The 21,431-nt window shown below is 43.1% G+C and overlaps 1 protein-coding gene across 1 annotated transcript in view; it reads right to left on the reverse strand.

Moving 5' to 3' along the window:
* ADGRF5 (adhesion G protein-coupled receptor F5) overlaps window positions 1–21,431 on the reverse strand; it is a 72,826-nt gene that overhangs the window by 39,006 nt on the left and 12,389 nt on the right. Inside the window, 3 exon segments of the mRNA XM_038554260.1 lie at window positions 728–898; window positions 10,893–10,947; window positions 17,663–17,788. Coding sequence (XP_038410188.1) covers window positions 728–898; window positions 10,893–10,947; window positions 17,663–17,764 — 328 coding nt within the window. The 5' untranslated portion in view covers window positions 17,765–17,788.

The raw sequence follows: 21,431 nt of genomic DNA on the forward strand, positions 1-21,431 counted from the left end.
ATTTCAGGTTCTGCTAGTACATATGAAAAATTAAAAAATTGGAATGCATAGATGATATTGATGGACTACTTAAAATATGAGAAATCAAAAAATTTTTTAAAAACAAGAATTTTGTTCTTGCCTCCATTTGAACATCATAAAATCCAGTATCTCTCAGTGCTAGCAAGGCAGGAACTTTATTTAAGACAAGCTTCCCAGGTGGTGGTGCTTGAGAAGCTAGGACAGCTGGCATAACTTCAGAAAGAAAGCAGTATCCAGAAGGCCCAATCTCATAGCCTGGAGGTTTCTAGATTATGTCTTGCTTCCAATCCGGATGTATACCTGGTTTCTATTTCCTGACCTATGATGCCAGAATGAAGGAAACTTGCCACTTATTAATACCTGAACCAGTCCTTGCTGTACCCACTGATTACCCAGAGGCATGGCACCCAGGAGTTTCTCATGAAAGACTGGGCAGTATCTTGGGATGTATTTTGTGACAACCAATACACAAACCACCAAGCAAACATGTGGCCACCACTTGACATAAGGACCCTGGCTGCAGAATTTGCCAATAGGAGCTTCATTCTGGAAGGATGTGAAGTCATAAAATCCATATCTCAGGGCTTTTTGGCTTATTTCACTTGCCTCCTAAGTACAACAACCTACTCTACTAGTAAGGAGCTCAGACAGCCATTCCCCTGATATATCCAACTTTCCATTCTGAAGCAATGGGTCTTTGACTCACCTGTTGTCACCTCAATGCTTAAAATGTTGGTGGCCAGGTCTGTGCTGTTCCCTGGAATTGGGAAACTGAGGCTGTTCACATAAGCTTTGATAGGCTCCAGGAAGGAGGCATTTTCAAAACTGATCTCCACATCAACAGTGTACTCTGCAGGTACTGGGCTGCTGGAGGCAACTGGAAGGAAAGCACAGGAAACCATGAGAACTCACCATGGATGGCAAAGAGAGAATGTGGCAGGCAGCCCAACATTTCAAGGCAATGACAGGACTATGTGGATGCTGGACGTGGCAGCCTCGAGGGATTTCTAATGAACCTTCTTAGAGAAAAAGAAGTTTGTCAACTTGTCACCACCCAACACCCCCTTCATAGTGTTCCCTCTATGACTTGCTATTTATTTATTTGTTTGTTTGTTTTCAAGGAATTATTTATTCATGTGAGAGAGAGAGAGAGAGCAAGCAGGAGAGGGGGGCAAAGGGAGAGGGAGAGATAATTTTAAGCAGGCTATGCTGAGTGCAGAGCCTGACATGAGGCTCAGTTTCATGACCCTGATCTCAGGACCTGAGCCAAGACCAAGAGTTGGACACTAAATTGACTGTGCCACCCAGGCACCCCATGACTTCACTATTTAAAGGAGGAAGGTGGGACGCCTGGGTGGCTCAGTGGTTGAGCGTCTGCCTTTGGCTCAGGGCATGACCCCGCGATCCTGGGATCGAGTCCCACATCAGGCTCCCTGCATGGAGCCTGCTTCTCCCTCTGCCTGTGTCTCTGCCTCTCTCTCTCTCTGTGTCTCTCATGAATAAATAGATAAATAATCTTTTAAAAAAATAAAGGAGGAAGGTGACTGCTCTTTCTGGTCCCAGTGTCATGGTGTCTGGTCCCAGTGTCATGGTGTCTGAATTTGAAAGATTCACGGGCTAAGTTCAGGACTTGTCCTTGCTCTCCATCCTCTCACCCTCTTTGGTTTCCAAGGTCAAGGATTGCTATGTTGAAATGTTGAAACTAGACCAGAAGGGGCAAGAACAGAAACAGGGAGACCTAACAGGGGGAACTTGGCAACAGTCTAGACAATAAAGCCATGGTCCTGACTCAGAAGAATGAGTCAGCATGTTTCCAACACCATCCACTTGACATTCAAGTATTTTGAGATTTGAACTATGCATGGCTGGAAGACCTCTGGGAAAAGTCATTCAGTTAATTCCCTTTGCTCTTTGCCTACGCACACAGCATGGGCTCTTAGTTCTTACTGTGTATCCCTGGTGTCCAGAACATGATAGGTACTCAATGAAAGCAAAATTCACAGGTTAGAATGTAAAATAAAAGATATCTCCAGCTCTTCATCACCTTTCCAAGTTGTCTCCAGACTGAATGACTCTCTGGCATTCTAGATGCATTTGCTGTCCAGCACACAGCCACCACAGGCAAGCCAGGCAATATATATACCAGAGTGTTTTTTCATAGTTTCCTGTATCACATCATGTGTGGTTCACTAGTTGTAAGCTTCTCAAGGGCAGGGACTATTTCTTCCACTTCTCATGGTTTTACTCCATCTGGCATGGAGCTCACCACATAATAAATGTGTGCCCAATCATTTCTTGTTAAAATTATGACTCTCTGAGATAGCCACAGATTCACCTCCCTGTCACTGCCAGAATCTTTGCCCATTTTTGGCTGAAATATATTACAGGAGCAGAGACCAAGGGCTAGTTTCGTAGCTCATGATGAGCCTTCAAAAACTAGGAGAATTTTTTACACAGATGCATTGAGAAGACAAGTTGTGGCTTATTCTATCTTATCAGCCAAATAAGGAAAAGGTTAGTGAATACTTGCAAAACAATTACTTTAAAATTTAACCCAAAGCTGGAAGTATGATGTATATTTTGCCATAAGTTAAAATTCTAGGTATGTTTTCTAAAAGGGCAAAGAATTTTCCCACAACATTGCCAGATTTGTTTAAAATTTCCCAAGGAATATTGATTTGAAGCACTAAAATAGAGTAAGTTTATTATGGGAAACACCAATGAATAAATTTTTGTTGTAGAAGCTGAAATATCTGTTTACTTATAGTGGTAAACTATGTCTTAGAAAGTTGCTTTTATTCATCAACCTTTCTGAGAATTATTTCATTTTGACATCCATCATTCGACTTGCTGTAATTAGCTCAAACTGTAAAAAAGAGTCTTTGCCAACTTTTTTAAAGGTGAGAATATATTTTAAGGTATGTTTCCTACCTATAAAAATGTAATTACAAGTAGAACAAAGTGACTTTTAAAATCCAATGCAGAAGCACAGTCTGTCATGATACCATGGTGATGCCTCTAATTTCCTGTTTTCTTTCTGATTCTTCAATGGTTCTGTGATGAAAACAAGCTTCCCAGAAGAACTGTTAACCTTAATTTGTGTGATCCTAACTCTAGACACCATACGTTGCCCTCTGGGAACATTTGCAAGGAGGGCGGCCGCATGAGATTTACAAGGTCTGCCTTGAAGCACATTTTTTTTTCCTGAAAAGTAATGCAGCAATGTTTATACCCTCCAGTGTATTTAGTTCCAGGATTCTCTTCACAGTAGGCAGTCTATCTCCTCCCATGAATCTAAACAGGATATCCTAGACGGCAGGGATTTTTGGAAGAGTGGAGTCAATAACAATCCCACATACCCCACTTCATCAACCTCATTGTTGCATCCCAGAGTCTGACCCTGGCATGGCATCAGTGCCTGCCCGAGCACCATTCCTAACTGCTCATCCTTGAGCCCACCTCTTTGAGTTATTTTCAGACATAATTGCAGAACAAGTGTGTGTCTGGAAAGCACATGGTGATTCATGGATGCATCATTCCCCACTGAAACCAAGGCAGTCCTTCCAGTGAGATCTTACAGGGAGCTGAGCCAAAAGCTTAACATACTAAGAGGAAAGTTCCTGTGCCTTTAGCAAATTCTCTTCTATGGGATTTGTGCAACTAAAATGAAAGCACCAGCTTCCAACATCCTCTTCCCCTCATCTACCTTTAATGTTCTTCAACTTCTATACAAGTTTCAGAATAACCTTCCACCTGAGTGACACTTCTCCCTAGAGATCGGTAAGGATGGGGGATGTCCTCTAGAGAAGGAATATCTTCAGCACAAAAATAGTCAATTCTTCAAAACAGTTTCAACAACATCATAATAATTCAGAAGGCTATAGGCGTGCCCTTGGAAGTAATCTATTCCAGTGGTCCGCACATTTGATTGATGATTATGTATACCTAGAGAGTGCAACACACACGGATACTTTGGAGCCTCAGCCCAGGTGAGTCAGAGTGAAATTTTTATGAATTAGGCCTAGAAATCTCAAATTTTTTTTTTTCAATTCCTGCTAGTGATTCTGGTGATCACCCAGGCTTGGGATTTAATGTTTTAATTCAAACGAGAAAACCAAGAAGGTAATCCTGGAGAGCCAATATTAGCACCTAAACTTGTGGGGGGTTTTTTGTTGTTGTTTTTGGTTTTTTTTTTTTTTTTTTTTGGTATGTGTGGCTTTTTTTTTTTTATTGTTTGTTTCTTTTGGGTTTTTTTGCCTTTTTTTTTCTAGATGCCTTTTGCTGCTGCTCCTATGGGGGCAAATAATTAGGTGGTCTCCAAGCATATTTGTTCAGCTCTTCAGTCATAACAGATGGATCACAAATGCTCAAAATAACAACAATAATCATAATAGTAGCTGCCATTTATTCACTGCCCGGTAGGTTCCGGAATCATGAGGAGAGTATGTATACACCAATTTGGAAATGATAAAACTGAGGTTTAATGGGTTGAAGCCACATGAATGGCAAACATCAAAACTGGGATTTGAAACCACATTTTCCTGACCATGTTACTTTAACCATTCCCTGCCACAGTTCCAATGGAAGAAGATAATGAAGGTGATCATTTTGTAAACCCCTTGTAAACCACTGTACCATAAAAAGAAAAAAAAAAATAACCAAGGCATTATTATTAAACATGTCTTTAGTACTAGTGTGGAATTCTTAAAGTAAATTTTAAAATAGAAGCATATTCAAGGGCAAAAATACTAATACATGGAGGAATTATCTAAAACTTAATTCTATTTGTTTCAGCATAATAAATGTCTTAGAAATCCACACTGAGGAGGGTACTTCAGTGGCTTGGTGGTTGAGCATCTGCCTTTGGTTCACATCGTGATCCCAGGGGTCCTGGGATCAAGTCCCACATCAGGCTCCCTGCCAGGAGCCTGCTTCTCCCTCTGCCTGTGTCTCTGCCTCTCTCTCTGTGTCTCTCATGAATAAATAAATAAAAATCTTAAAAAAAAAGTAAAGAAAAGAAATCCGCACTAAGGAAGAATGTATTGTGACCCCTTGTCATTGGCACTCATGGATTTTGACATTAAGCCTTGCTAGGTTTATTCATTTGTGCCTTAATTTAAAGATTTATTGATTCATAGTAACTTTACTATTTATGGACATTTCAGGCACTGTGCTAGGGACATGGGGTAAATAAAAGAGGCAAAGTTCTACTTCCATGAAATTTCTAGCCTCATGTAGGAGGTAAAAGTAAGTTGAAACTTCACTGTCGGGTAGTTCTGAAGGGCATGGGGAAAATACAGCAGGATAAAACAACAGCGGAAGGCAAAATGAGGGTAGTGTGCTTTTTTTGGAGAATGGTTAGAAAGGACCTTTGTAAAGCAGTAAACATTGAGCAAAGATGCAATTGAAACAAGGAACTGTCACATGGATATTCGGGGACTACTCTCCCCAGGAAGAGAAAATAAGCACGAAAGCCATGAGACAGTGATTTCCACGGCTCATCTGGAGAACAGCAAGAAGATGCCCCTCCTGATCTGGGTCATTCCTTCTCCTCTTGTGTCACAGCCCCACAGGCAAGACACATGGAGCTGCCACCCGGCCTTGTGTCCCTGTAAGGCCCCAGGGCAAGTGCCTGACTTTAAAGAAAAGTAGCTCAGCTGCTCAGGTGTCAGCATGACCTGCCTGGATGGGACCACTCGCACTCACAGCCCCCAGGCAGGTCCACCCACGATCTGAGTTAAAAATCCCAATTCCTGCTCCTCTGGCCTCTCCCAAATCTGAGGACTTCAGAGTGGAGGAGAGTGATGTTCCTGGTCCTGTTCCAGGCTACACGGGACTCAGGAGGAACAGAGGCCAGTCTTCCCACCTCTCTATAGAAGGCCCTTTAGAGGCCCTATGTGCTCCTCCTTTGCAGCCTCTGGACCATCTGATTCCAGAGAGTTTAACATGTTTGCTTTTTCTCGGGCTTCTGTGGCCTCGTGTTGTTTGCCTGAACTTTTCTGATTCACCGATGTCCCAAGTGAAGGTAGGGCATCCCAGGTGTCATCGGTGTCACAGATGGAGGCCTGTCAGCAGGCCCAGAGACACAGACCAACCAGGATTTCCCCTCTCCTTTCCCAGAAATCACTGCCCACCCCACCACACAGTACTTATCTTAAAGAGACATTTCTGGAAAGTTGGCCACAAACTCCAACAAGTGGTTCTGGGTCTTAATCAGAGCTGTTTAAGCAAACAATACTATTTTTGCCTGGCAACTCTAATAGGAATCATGGCTTCTCAGAAGCTGGAGCCTAAGCATATGGGTAAATTAATCTCCCACCTGCCAAAGAATGAAGCCTGCTAATTCCAAGAGAGAAATGAGTTGATGTGATTTTTTTTTTCTCTTGACCAAAAGGGACAATGCTTCTTCATCCCCAAAGATTTGGCTCTGCTGTTTCTCACCCTCAGCTTTGTAGCAGGTAAATATTAATACTAGTAAGTAGCAATTTGGCAACAGCACTTATATCCTACTATATCACTGTCAGCAGATAGTCAAAGGATCCTGTTCTCCCTTTAGGTTTTAGAAAGGTTTGTTCACACAAACCCACCAGAAACCCAGGTTATGGCTCGCTGGCAGGTGTGGATGGAGGGGAGGGTGGACAGCATTGTGTGTCATAGAACACTTGACTGTCAAGTCTGGAGAAATTAATTAATTCTGCTAGTTTGTCTTATACCCTAGTCATCAAAGTCAATCCCATGTAAAATTCTTTTCCCACTAAGATGAAGACAATGCTCCTTACTCCCTACCTTACAAAGCTGCTCTAATAATCATGGAATGGAATCTCATGAGCAAGAGCCAGAAACATGTTGAAAACTAGAACTCTGCACTATGAGCATGGACATTAGAGACAGAAAGAGGTGGGGTGAAGTACCTTCTTTCCTGGGCAGGCCATTTAATCTCAGTAAGCCATACTTTGCCATCAGTATAAGGGTAATGTTTTTTTCTGCAGAATTGCTGCTAAGGAGTTGGCATGAAGACCCCTGGCAAATTATGTGGCAGTAAGCCAGGCTGAAACAGCAGGTAGAAATAATAATATTAATTATAGTAAATGTGAGGATTGTAGGACATGCAGAAATCTGCAGGTGGGTCAAGAAATGCTAGTGCTATTCCAATCAGGTCTTGCCTTTTAGAGAGTTAAAGCAGACACACAACACTAATTAGAAATTAAAAGAAGAAAGCAGTCCCAACACATGGAAGGTCAACCCTAAAACCAAGCTCAGACACCAGGCCAAGAGCACCTCCATCTTGAGATCTTACTCTGCCACCACCTTCCACCTGCTTAATGCACTAAATGCCACATGTTATCATAAGAAAGATTAGGGCCACAAAAAAAAAAATCCCAGATCTGTTCCTCAACCTGGAGAATGCACCGCATTTCCTGGACGCAGTTGAAAAAGGGCAAGCGCACCCTGGGCTGCTAGGTCGCAGAAAGATGGAGATTCCCACGCTGGCAGCCAATAATCCAATGTTCTCACTAGGTATGTACTAAAATGTAAGCATCTCCAGCACAGGGTGATGGATCTTTCTCAAAAATGTATCTGCTAACAGTCGTTCCTTTTGAAGCCAAAGAACACGTGAGGACGTTTCAGCCCAGGGCCTACGAACATTCCCAATGAAGCTCAGAAACCTGGCCTGGAGAACTTCACAAAGTGACACCGAGAACACGTTTGTGTTACATCTAACCAATAAGAAACTTCTACTCTTCACTCCCCTCGGAAGATGAACCGTAAGATTAAATTTGGAGCTTATTGGCAAGCCTCCAAGATAAGATTTCTATTCCAGCTCCGGGTTTTACCTCTGGCCTCCGTACCCCCCAGACACCCTGCCTGTGCACTCTGGAACACTGCTGCCCTTCATCCGTGTCAGATCTGTCTCCAGTCCTTTTGATCTGCTTCTCGTAGTATCTTTCACACGTGTTCCCTTTTCTCCTTTCCTATTTCCCTCGAGGGGCCAGGGCCAGTGATGGTCCATGGTGCTGGGCCTTCTCGCTGCTCTCCCTAGCACTGACTTCTGCGACTAATTCATGCGGCCACAACCATCTGCCTACTTTTCACTTCAGATCATTTCCATCCTTCCCTTCCCTGTGTCAGTCTGTCAGGTGATCTAGAGACTACTTCCTAGTGTAATCAGGACATAACTCTGGATGCATTATTCTTTCCCTCTGCTCCCCAGAAACCTCTGTGCTCCAACTGGCAGATCCACCCTTATTCTGGCCTCTGGCTCCTGGGTTTTTGTGTAGACTTCTCTTCCCTAATAGAGTTCTGAAATAGTTTTCCAAAAACACCAACTTTTATCTCATGGCATCTTTCCTCCTGCCTTCAGTGATTTTATGGGATTTTCTCTGTACCAGGGATATTTCAGGCTCTTTCAAATGCAATATTATTTTTATAAATAAATATTTGTTTTTAATGAAAACAAAAAACAAAAAAAAACCCCACAAATAAACCCCTAGATAACCCTAATAACATTTAAATAATATGGACATAATATTTGATCTTCTCAACAACCCTATAAAGTAATAACATATATATTTGTATGCGTATGTATGTCTCTGTGTGTGATATGTATGTGATATATATTAATACACATACATATACTTATATTTGTACACGTGTGTCTGTGTATCAAGGGCCCAGTGAAGCTATATAACGGACCAAAGTCACCTAGGAAGAAGTCCATAGTGCTCTGAGCACAAATGTGCGTGCAAAAGTAGATCCTACTTTTAAAGATGATTCTATCCCAAACCCTAAAAAGCCAATCCAGTATATCAAAAGGACATTCCTTTTGAGGATCCTCTTTCTCTTGGGAACTTTGTTTGTACCTTTCCGGTATTTCATACCCAGAAAGGGGGAAGGAACATCTATGTGCAAGGGGATACCACCTTGAAAATAAAAACTGAATCCTATCCTCTCACTTAACTAACACACCAAACGGAACACAGATACCTCCGTGAGGCATCTGCGGGATGTAACTTTCCTGCTGGTTTCTTTCATAGGTTTCCTGGAGAGCGATGTTGTCTGATGTAACTTATCTGTGCTCTAGCGCCTGGTCTTTCCATGGCCATTTCTTACTTTGGTGATTTTGTAAAAGTACCAAGGCCAATCCATCTTCTGCAGATGAGGGGTTGAGTCATTAACACTTCCAAAATGACTCTAGAGGCCTAAGAGCACAGAGGATCATGTATAATAAATGGAAAAACATGTTTTTATGGTCATTTATCATTGTCGTGATTGTTTTTAATGAAAGCACATCTGGAAAATTTTGGAATGCCAAATCCTTAGATGTAGAAATGGTTTCCTCCCTGAAGGCTAACCTCTCATGATGTCACCGTGGGTCAGAAGCAGCTGGGCCCGGAAGTACAGAAAGACATTACTTTTACAACCGTATGGTCACCAACTGTCCCTGAGGAAGCTGGCAGCCAGAGCCCTGTAGGAGCCTGGAAGAAACCTGGAGCCAGAACTCACCCACAGATAGTTTGATTTTAAGAAGAAAAGTCTTTCAAAATACTGAACGGGAACATCTCCAGCTCTGTTCCTGTCATAGGGTGCAAGGGGACTCAGGGCTGGAGTAGATGTAATGATGCTTATTGAAAAGCATGGAAAGTGTGGTCTATGTGCTTCAGACAGCTTCAGGGAAGAAGGGGAGGGGGAGAGTGAGGCTCTATAAGGATATGAAACCAAGCCAAAACAGGAAAGAAAGGCAAAAGAAGAGAAAATGAGGGTATGACTTCCCAACAAACATTTTGACACCTTAATAAAATATGATCAAATTGTCATTTCAAGCAACTGGCAAAGTTGGATCGGGATGCTGCTCTGGAAGGAGCTCTCACAGAAACACCTTTACTCTGGCCTCAGGGAAAGCCTGCTCACCTTGACTCTTCTTGACTCTCTTAGGGTCAGCTTCTTGACTCTTTTAGAACCCAAGACTGAAAAAACCAAGCCACAGCACATCTGGACATGATTCAATCATAATCCTCAATGTTAAGAAGTTCTATCTTCTCCACAGTCAGTACAGACACTAAGGCAGCGGGCTTTTAGCGATAGGCACGTATCCTCAACTCACAAAGGGGTTTCTGTGACAGGGATATCCACTCTCTTCATCTGTTCACTCATTTACTAAAAAGCTGGGCTCAATGCCAGGCTATAGAGATAAAGAGGGCTCAGAAGAACTCATGTCTCCTGGGGATGACAAACAGGAAGTAAAATCATTGCAGTGCATTGGGGCAAATCTTGTGCTATGGGGATGTAACAAGAGCAGTGGGAACACAGTGAAGCAGCCCCTCCCTGTCTGAAGAATCAATGGAAAGCCTGACATGGCAGGGGCCCACGTGAGCGGAGACTTAGGTTGGAGTCCCCCAGACCACAAAGTGGGGTGGTAGGTGGGACAGCGACCATGTGAAAGAAAACTGAAGAACAAGGGGGAAAAGCACATGGGGTCTGATAAGACTTGAACAGGTGATTGGATTTCCTCTCCAAGGCAGTTGGGAGCCCATGAAATATTTTATGCAGGGAAATAATGGAATCAGATAGGTGCTCTTCAGAGGTTACCATGAGGAAGTAGGGAGCTAAGGAGAGAGCCCTTGGGGACAGACTCTTCAGGATCTCAGGAGAGCAGTGAGGGAGGAAGTGAGGAGCTTATAACATGTTGCTAAGATCCATTTAATGTCAGTAGGGAGAGTAGGGAATGGAGTCCCCTTCGTAATTACTGCTGGAAATTAAACCCCGATGGGCTTGGAGACTAGATTATGTGGATCACAGGATTTGAAAAGTTATAGCAAATGTCATGTGATCGGACTTGCTAGAAAAGACTGCTCAGCAAAGAGTTTACATACCTGCTCGTTTTTCCCTTAGTGGCTCCTTCTCTGTTAGTTCATGTTCATGGAGAATCTGAAAGGACATTTTAGGAAACCTGTCAGTTAGTGGTAGAGATGTCTTTTTCCATAGCTTTCTGCTCACATGCCCCCCAAAGGAGTGGAGCTTAGGGCCGCGGGTCCCAGTGAGCATCTTGTGCCCTGTGGATGGCAGGTACTCTTTAATGTGAGCTGCTGTTCACTTTTTATAGATCACCCTTTTGACCCAGGAGCAGAACAAATCACCAGATTTGAGTTTCTGCGAGTTTCTGCAGTTTGAGTCAGGTCAAGAAATATAAATTATGGTGATCTTCATTTGCGCTCTCTCCCTTAGGCTGAGTCATTCCAGCGACCTCTTAGACAAGTCTCACGCCCTCTCCTCAGCACTCAGCCTGTCCCCACCCCAATCTTCCTGCTGTATTAGGGCTGTCTAGATGATTCATGTTGAGAAATCATTTTATCCTCCTTCGGTCCTTTTTCTCCTGGATGTCACTTCCTGTGGCAGGGTCTGGGAGAGCTGGCTCTAGAGTCAGACTCCCTGGGTACAAGGCTGTGCCACTTACTAGCTGTGTGATCTTGAGGAACTTCTTGCTGAGCCAAAGTTTTCTTTTCGGTAAAATGGAACAATAATATTACTGGCCTTGTAGAACTATTATAAGAATTAAATGAACAGCCATGTGACACATAGCCCCTAATACAGTTGAATTGTATTGTATAGTATAATAGTTAAGAGCAAGGAATCTGCGGACATTGAGTCAAATCCTAGCTCTGCTATAAAATGACTGTGTGACCTTGGGCAAGTTATTTAACCTCTCTGTGTTTCAGGAGTCATCTATAATATAGGGATAAGAACAGCCTACCTCATGAGGTTGTCATAAGGATCAAATGATTAACAAACGTAAAGCACTGAGAATAGTGTGGTGACATGGTAAGTGCTATTTGGGGACCAGGCATCACACTGTTCTAGGGGCACCATTCACAGGAACTCCTTTGTCTACACACTGCCATTTACTTCAACTCTATAAAGCTCTTCTCCTGGAATCATGCAGCTTCTTTATTTAAGAACTAACTTTGAGGGCAGCCCTGGTGGCAAAGCGGTTTAGCGCCGCCTTCAGCCCAGGGTGTGATCCTGGAGAATCAGGATCGAGTCCCGGGATCGAGACCTGGGATCGAGTCCCACGTTGGGCTTCCTGCAGGGAGCCTGCTTCTCCCTCTGTCTGTGTCTCTGCCTCTCTCTCTCTCTCTCTCTGAATAAATAAATAAATCTTTAAAAATAAAATAAAATAAAGAACTAACTTTGATTGGCTTTGCTGTTGGGATCATTGCCAATTCTGCAGCTGGTAACCACACCTTGACCTGACCTGGGCTCCCTAGCTCATCCCTACTAGGATGTGCTTCCCAATCCAAACTCCCTTCAAGGCTCAATAGAAGTGCCAGATAGCCCTACCTTCTGGGCTGTGTCCTTTACCATGAACTCCACATACCTATGAATACCACCCAAGACAGAGCTCCTTCTACCATCTGTGTGGTCTACCATTAGTTTCTAGTTATCTCTCATCAGAACGATATTAAGAAAATAATTCCTGAGATGTATCCAACACCCCTGTGCCAGGTACTGCTACGTACTTGATGTGTGCTTTGGTATTTAATCCTCATGACCATCTAAGACATCGATACTATTATTACCCACATGTCACTTATGAGAAAGCACAGTTACAAAGAGGTCAAAGGACTTGCCTAAGCTCATGCAGCCTTTAAGGGCAAACCCAGGACTCAAACTCAGCCAGTCTGACTCTGGAGCCTGCATTTGTCCATACAGGCAACTAAGTGATCTTATCAGGAGATACCCCAGGAAACTGTGGTTGGCCTCCGTGACCCAGTCTCTTACTCAGTACCCTTTCTCTCTCTCTGTTGCCTCCTCCTACGCCCTCCTTCTTTTTAATGACAGTATTAACATCCATGAGGATCTGTAGAGGGGGTGTGTACCCGGCATTCATAAATGTTCTTGAAGTAACAAAGAGAGGAATGATGCATGGCAATTGGAATTTCAGAAGCCCAGTTGCTATTTTATTTGCAGTGGGCCTATTTTAGCCCCACTTAAATGCATGAGAACCAAAAAGGAGCAAAGTTAACGCATAGAGATGGTTCCTGTCCAGCTTCCCCTGGAGTCAGCTGGCTTTGGCTCTGTGCCTAGGCAGAAGGCAAGGGTCTTCTGCTGCTTTCCTGCCTCCATCCTCCCTGGGGCCTGAGGGCAGGGAAGGAGGAACCACCAGAAAGTGTTCTTGGTCCACTCTTCATGGGTTGTGATTAGGGGACTCAGCCTAGGAGAAGGTGACCACTGGCAGTCACTGTTGGGAAGCTCTCCAAGGTCTAGATTTCATTTTCTCCATTCTCCAGAAGGACTAAAGAATTAAGGGTAAAAATCAAAGTGCAGTCATTTCCCTCGTACATGGGATTTCCATCTGTGATCATAAAGATCACTTTCCTCAGCTCTCCCAATCCAACTTAGCAGGGCTGGGATATGGGGACAAAACCTGCCTCTTTAACATGAGGCCCTCTTTTTTGAGAAACACTACTTTTTAACTACTTTCTGCATCCTGATGGTGATATCCGGAAGTGTCAGGGGACATGACTGCAAAGTGCTGCCCTGCAGCTTTGCCATCTACTACTTCTGTTGTCCATTGAGGATACACAATTTCTTGTGAGAATTACCTATTTTTTATTTTAAGCTGGGCCATCATTGGGACAAATGGAGGAAAGACACTGAAAGCAAATAACGTCTCAGGGGAGCCCCCTGGTGGTGGTGGTGGTGGTAGTGGTGGTGGTGGTGGTAGTGGTGAATATCCTTGGCCCTCCCAACTTTGAGGAGGTACAAAGAAAGGGTTTGCCAGGACATGGGGCCTGGATTTCAACAAGGCAAATGCTAGAGTCCCACCCAGCACTGAATCCCACCACCTCCTCTTCTTTGTAGTTGGAAAAGTCATTCACTCATCCTAAGACTCAGTTTCTTACATTATGGAAAGTAATGTTCTGAGGCATACCAGATGCTTGTAGAGTTTTGGCAGCGGTGTGTGTCTGTGTTTTGCAGCCAGCCTGGGGTCACTAGGGGCTATCCTTGCCCTCCTTAGTTCTCATGTGACCCCAGTTCAGGGACCTTTGTGACTCTGGCACTTAACTTTTCTCTCAAACGTTGGGTGCTGAGGAGAACTCGCAGGGGAGCATGGATCTTGCCAGATGAAATAGTTATTTCAGACAAGAAAACAGAACCTCCAGGAGGCCTCCCTCTGCTCGTCCATGTAGAGGTACCCAGATGAGCAGCTGAGGACAATGGCCATCTCTGTCCAAAGAGGATTTCCTGATGGCCAAGTCTCAGCCAGAAGACACAAGGTCACCAATTCCAGGAAATGCCCTACCTTTTGGGCATGATGACTTTCAAATAATTGTGTATGGAGGGAAGAGATGGCCTAAAGAGGACGTGAACAATCAGGATTGAGAGGTGGCGTGTTATGGGCAGAAAACATAATCCCAGGGAAAAGGATGACAAACAAGGTAATCACCAAAGGCCCCCAGAGGTCGCCAAACCTCACTCCTCCTCACCAAGGTACTGTCACTCAGTCCTCTTTTTTTCTTGACCTGGAATCCCCGATTTAACAACTTTGCTTCTGGTTAGATCAATTGTCTCAGCAACGATCAGAATACTAACCTGGGTTTATTTGTACTAGTGTAGGACAAATAACCAACAAATCTGAAGGGCTTGCCGTACACTAGCCACTGTGCCAAGGACATACATGTCCATGCATGAGACTTTCTAATCCTCACGATAAACCAGTGAAGGAGATACTATTTATTCTCATATTATGTAGAGGAGACAGGTTCAAGGAGATGAAGAAACTTGAAATTTCCAAAGCTAACCAGAGCTGGGATTCAGATTCAGCCATGAGGATGAGGTTGAGAGTCTACATCCTTGCTCTTCAAAATGCAGTCACTGGAGCAGGAACAAAGGTGATTTGTCAGAAATGCCACATCTAGGCCCCACCCCAGACTTCCTAAGCTGAAATCTGTATCTTAGTAAGGTGTGCAGATGGGCTAAGGCACACGCTGAAGTTTGAGAGGCTCCATTATTGCACTTTTAAAGCCCATCCCCTCATATTTGCACCCATGCATGCTCATAGCCATGTTATCCAGAATAGCCTAGAAATGAAAGCAACCCAAGCATCCATGAATGGATACATGATAAACAAAATGTGGGATGTGCGTACAATGGATCATTATTTGAACTTAAGAAAGGAAGGAAATTCGCACGCCTATTACAACAGAGGTAAATTTTTAGGGCATTATGCTAAGTGAAGTAGGTTAGTCACGTAAAGGCAAATACTTTAGGATTCCACTTACATGAGGTACTTAAAGTAGTTGAGGTCATAGAAAGTAAAATAGCGGTTGCTAGGAGCTGGGGGAAGGTGAGGATGGGAAGCTGTTTTTGAATAGGTATAGATTTTCAGTTTCGCAAAGTGAAAAGTCCTGCAGCCTGGTTGCATGGTAATGTGGCTCTATTTAACACTAACAAACTATACACTTAAAAATGGTTGAGACCGTAAATTGTATGCATGTTTATCACAATAATTTTTAAAAGCTCATCATCACAAGTTGCATTTAAAATGATAGGTGATGTTGGCAAATTGAATTTAAAGAAAATATTTTTAAAAATAAAATAAAATAGTAGAAGGGAACTGAGTGGCAGCTTAGGGCAGTATAAGCTGATGAGGCAGGTTCAAGTTCATCTCTCCAGTGAGGGGTATCTTATGCCTTTGGGTTGTATGAAGATACCATATTTCAAAGGCAGATGTAGAGAGCAAAAGTGGGACCCTTTGGGGTGGTGGTAGGAGTTTCCGGGAGATGGAGTGTGAACTCTATCAGCAGCCTTGGAAAGTCACTGACATATCCACTGACCAGCCTATGCGCTCCCCAGATGGATGGAGGAGCTTTGTTAGGGCCACTACAGTGAGGACCAAGCTGGAATAGCAAGAGGGCAAAGCTATGGCCATGAATGCTAGGAAACTCTAGAGCAAAGGTACAGCTGACCCCACTGCTCAGATCATCTCATGCTTGGGCTTTCCCGCTACAGGTCTGAGTAACTAGAGCTCCACACTGACCCTGCAAATTCACAGGAAGTATAATATTTCTCTCCTATTTATTTGAACAAGCTGCTGCATCTGGTCACAGAAGGTGAACTCCACACTGGAGTTTGGGAAAAGAGACACATGGTATATAGCTCCCGAATCATGAGAGAAATAATGAAAAAGACAAAAAAAAAAAAATTGAGGTCAAATGAAAGACATAAAAACAGAAAAGAGGGAAGAGGTGCATAAAGTTATAAAACAAAATCCTAAAAGTAAAATGAAGCATCTTATATATGACATTAAATGTGAATAAATTTATGCTCCCCTAATCAAAGTCAGATTTACTCAGGTATGGTTTAAAAGAAAAAAAAAAACAAAAAACTTCAAGCACATGTTGTTTACAAGAGAACCATTAACACATTAAGGGCTACGCAAAAAACAAGAAACAAAGGTCAGGCAAACATATAAATAAAAACTGGATTGGGGGCGCCTGGGTGGCCCAGTAGGTTGAGTATCCAACTCTTAGTTCTGGCTCAGGTCATGATTTTTAGTTGTGAGATTGAGTCCTGAGTTGGGCTCTCACCGAGTGCAGATTCTGCTTAAGATTCTCTTCCCACTCCCTTTGTCCCTTCTCTGCTCATGCTGTTTCTAAGTAATAAATATCTTACAAAAAACCCAGGGTTGATCATTGAAATAGATGACAAAGAATTAAAACAGAAAGCAGAAAGCAAAGCAAAAAGCAACATTCTATAATGCCAAAAGCTACTAATGAAGCTCTAACAATAGTGATAGACTGAATAAAACAGCACTTAAATATCTTTTAAAAAAATCAGTAACAAAAGATGCTACAAATAAATAATAGCAAAAAAAAAATGTGTCAGGCACTGTTCTAAGGCACCTAACAAATATTATCTGAACAAATTCTAGCAAACAGGAAATCAATACTTTTATCATCATTCTACAGATGAAGAAACGGAGACACAGAATTACGTCATTTTCCCAAGATTTCATAACTAATAACATGCCCTGTCTCTGGTGCCCGGAGTGGTGTCAGGGAAGGAATAAGTACTAATTTCCATATGGAATAAGGGAATATTTCTCACCCACTTTCATTAAGCTAATCTCCCATTAACTTCTCAAGACAAGACAAAACTACCTGGAATATTTTGTCAGCAAAATATTTAAATGACATCTATGGCCCTTTCAGCTCTATCAGTCTGTGACTGTGACACACACACATATACACACAGTCACACTAATACCTTGTGAAATGTGTTCTAGTGTGATGCTCAAGTTTAAATGCATTCTTTGAGAACATGTCTCCTGACCCACCCTCAAAATCTGCCTTATAGTCATTGTTCTCAGTTTCAGAGTGGGGTTTCAGGTTTAAAGGTGGCCATTTAGTTAAGGAAAGAGGCTGAAGGATGTTCCCTCGACCACCACTGATGCCAGAGTATGGTAAGTTATAGCAAAGTAGACACACGACATCCATTTATGTTCACCACTCCACCCCCACATTTGCAACATTTTCTCAAAGGCCCTAAAAAAATTTCTAAAGCAATTTCCGTCTCTGACATTCCCAGGAAATCAGAAAAATCTGACAAGGAAAAATATAGCAGACATGGGTGTACTCACCAAAGGATGAACAATAGATTCTAAATTCAAGTTCAGTGTAGCTTGGGAAAAATAAATCACAATAAGCATGAAGCACAATGTGGTTCTCCTTGGGGATTTCATTTCTTTAGGATTGAGTTGCTTTGCCTGAAATGTAAATATGACAGTTTAGAGACAGAAGAATTTGTTTATCAAACATAGAACCAGTAAACCCTGTTTAGAAAGTCACACGGCAAAAGGAGGAGGACAGAAGGAGCATCAAAGTATCAACTTTAGAGAATATTCTCTCCTCCAGGCCGGAGGCTGACAATATGGTCAGGAAGGATGAGGGTTGGGAAAGGCCCTGTACAGAGGACAAAGATAGCAGATGTTTGGGTACCTTTCCTATATATATATGGAGAAGGAGAGACAGAATGAAAGAGAAAGGAGAAAGAGGGGAGGGTACAACGCAGGAAAAAGAGGAAAAGCTACAGAGCAAGAAATACTTCAAACATCGTGATCCAGTACACATAATAAATGAACAAAAGGATCCAGAGTACAATACCTACCTTTGCTACATACAACGCACTCATATTTTCAATTCAATCTTAACCTATCTTGCCCTATCTTTCCTTTTAATTTTGGTAGCAACCCATTAAATTGACCTCCTGATGCATATTGATGGACTATGACCCATTAGTATGAAAACTCCTGGACTTAGTCATAAAAATATAGGTTGTATTTTACAGTCTTTTATAGAACTACGGTGCATAACATAGAATATTCATATAATATGTTCCATCTAATGCACTGATAAGATGCTGGTGATTTCTGATTCCTACATCTTTATAATGCTGGCGATTAAGGTGAAGTTTTTGGTGACTGGATTAATCATTGCTGCATTTAAAAAGTCAAGTATCACATTGCATCATCCCAACCCTCAAGGGTCTGGGGACCCAGACAAACCACTTTGTACATATTCCTTTCCTCACTTTTTTATGTCCATGTATTTTTGTGAAAAAGAGCACTACATCAAGAGGCCAAAAGATACAGATTAAGATCCAAGATCACCGTAAACTGTGTATCCTTGGGTAAGTCACTTATCTTCACTGAGTCTGATACTCCCCACCTATGAAATGAGGATAGTTTTACCTCCTCTAATTTTCTCACAGACTCTCCTGAGACTTAGATGATTAAAGCCATGAAGAGTCAAAGGGGTGCAGGCTGGTCATTAGTGGAGTCCAGAGGGAGGCCATCAGGAAGGGCAGGCCTTGGCCCAGGCAGTGCGGGGTGAGCCAGGGGACCGTGGCCAGGATAATGCACAGATGGTAGCCAAGACTTACATGCCAGGGAGAATTGTGTTTCAATCACCAGCTGCCGGCTGCCTCCTTTTCCTCTTCCCCAGTGGAAAAGAGAGAAGCGTAAGGCCCTGGAAAACTGACCCAATTTGCAGATCTGGCAATCAAATACATTTTTAAAATTCTGCAACTCAATGACTTTCAGAAAACGCTTTGCAATTTAGGTTACGAGAATAGATATCTCAACCAGATGCATCTGCTGTAGGGCACTCATAGCAACCAGTTCTTTGTTCAAAGGGAACAGGCTTTTGTGAGAACTAAGCAGACTGAGCCTGGTGATAACAACTGCTCCTGGGACGAATTGAGTACAAAGGGGGCAATTTAACCTGTTCAGGCCCACCTTAGTGCACTCTACTACCTGGTTCCAGATAGAGGCAGTTAGTCAAGAGGATGAGACATAGTAGCTGAATGGTTAATGAACTTCCTTTGACAAGTGACAGCCAGGAAGGAACCCAGGTGTTAGAGGGTCTAGAGCTGACTCCATATCCTTTCTACCATTTCCCACTGTTGGCCTTGTGGTCAGAATTAGTAAGAATTATAATATCCCCAAATGGTCCTGTCTGGCCCTTTTGTATAGGCCACTGGCCAATACTACCCACTGGCCCCATCTTTCCCCAGCCTCCCTAGGGACAGTTCTTGATTAAATTAACACTCTTCTCTTTGTTGACCTATTTAGTGACAACAAACTCACAAGTCAATAGCGGTGTAGAAGGGACCCTACTGTGGGGAAGGGAACTTTCTCTGGAGGCAGGAGAATGGGAACTGGTACATAGTCATCTCTTGTACAGTTAGGGTGAAGGTTGGGTTCTCCACTTGACAGGAGAATGCCACCTTGTTGACAGAAAGGTAATATTAAAAATATTTGACAACCAGTTTGGTTTGGGCCTGGCCAAGATACCAGCTGAAGATCAATTCTTTTGGTGTTCCTACATTTTGTTGGATACCTGAAGACAAAATGCCTTTACCTATATCAATAATCTTTCATTAACCCTCCGGCTCACAGCTGTGAGGAAGCCAGTGGAGGCAGTTTAACTTGGCTAATGGTGAAAAAAAAAATCTAAATTCACCCAATTAAAGGCAGGGAGTAGAACCCCAGAATCAAGGCACTATATATTCAGTAGAGTCCCTTTGATTGCAAATCCCCTAGAAGTTCATATGCACTCTACATTCCTGGATGAAATGGCCAACAATAGCCAAGAAGCACAGAGACAAACAGGCAGAGAGGAAAGAATATTATCTCCTGTCGTTCTCAATTTCTTTCTCTTTTTAAGTCCTAAATCCTGGATAGTCTCTATTAAAACTCAGCAACATGAATGAGCTGGCTGTGTCTTAGAAAAAGCTGGGAAATATGATCTCATGCTCAGCACAAACCCTGGGGTGATGGGCCACTTCCGGATCTTCTCTGACCCTATTTTCCTGTCTGTGAAGTTAGAAGACAAGGAGAGGGAAGTCAAGCGTCCTGACATCATATGCCAGGAATAAGTCCTCAGGATTCCCAGCAGCACTGCATTTATTTGCAGGATGGGGGTCTGGCTTCCTTGAAGCAGTCCCATAATGACGTTGTCTTGAGGAGTGATTATGTGTCAGGAACTGCCACTGCGAGACTGACCTGAAACGGACCAAGGACCTGTTCTCCCACATCTTAGGAACCACCAGTGCTTAAAATCAACTGCTTTCCTGGAAAGCTTTCATCAGCCCCGACTTGCCCAGACTTTGGGGTAGAGGGGAAGCAAGTGGGCTTGGGTGCCTTTGCAAGGTTAGAAGCATGGTCACAAAATAGCCACCTCTGTGAGGTCTGATCCCCCAATGTCATCATCAAGTTGTGATTGCCAGCTCTGTCTGAGTAGGGCAACAGTGAGGTTCATTCTGGAAAGGATTAATTTCCTAAGCTCTACACAGCTCTGCCTTTTCATGCTCTCTGGTTTCCTTAGCCCCTCTCCCCTTGGGACCCTCGCCTGGATACTCTTCTGGATCCTCTTGAGGAAGAGGAAGGCGGGGTGACAATGTGAACGCACACTTGCTCAGTCTCTCAACTGGTGCGTCCTCCTGCCTCCAGCCCAGGGCTCTACTCCCTACCCTAGCCCAGCACACAGTCCCTCCCCTTAGCATTGCCTAGAGAAGAATTTCCCTGGAGTGTTTGTGCATCGTCTCCTTCAGTGGTTCTTATCCCTGGCTGTACATCAGAACCATCAGCTGAGGAGTTTCTTTTTTTTTTTTTTTTTTTCATTTGCTTATATGTTGTTTTAAAATCACCATAGGCCAATTGAATTAGAACTTCTGGGGGTTGGGAGTCAATATTCTGCATCCATCTGAGCTGTTTCTGATGCATAGGGAGGTTTGAGGTCTGCAGATCTGTATGTTCAACAATCTATTGCTCTTTCCACATTCCCCTGCACTGCACTCTGGTACCTTCCATCACTGGCCTATAGCTTTCTCTGCTAAAGAAACTATGT

The sequence above is a fragment of the Canis lupus genome, chromosome 12 (genome assembly GCF_011100685.1).
Source record: "Canis lupus familiaris isolate Mischka breed German Shepherd chromosome 12, alternate assembly UU_Cfam_GSD_1.0, whole genome shotgun sequence".
Taxonomy (NCBI): Eukaryota; Metazoa; Chordata; class Mammalia; order Carnivora; family Canidae; genus Canis; species Canis lupus.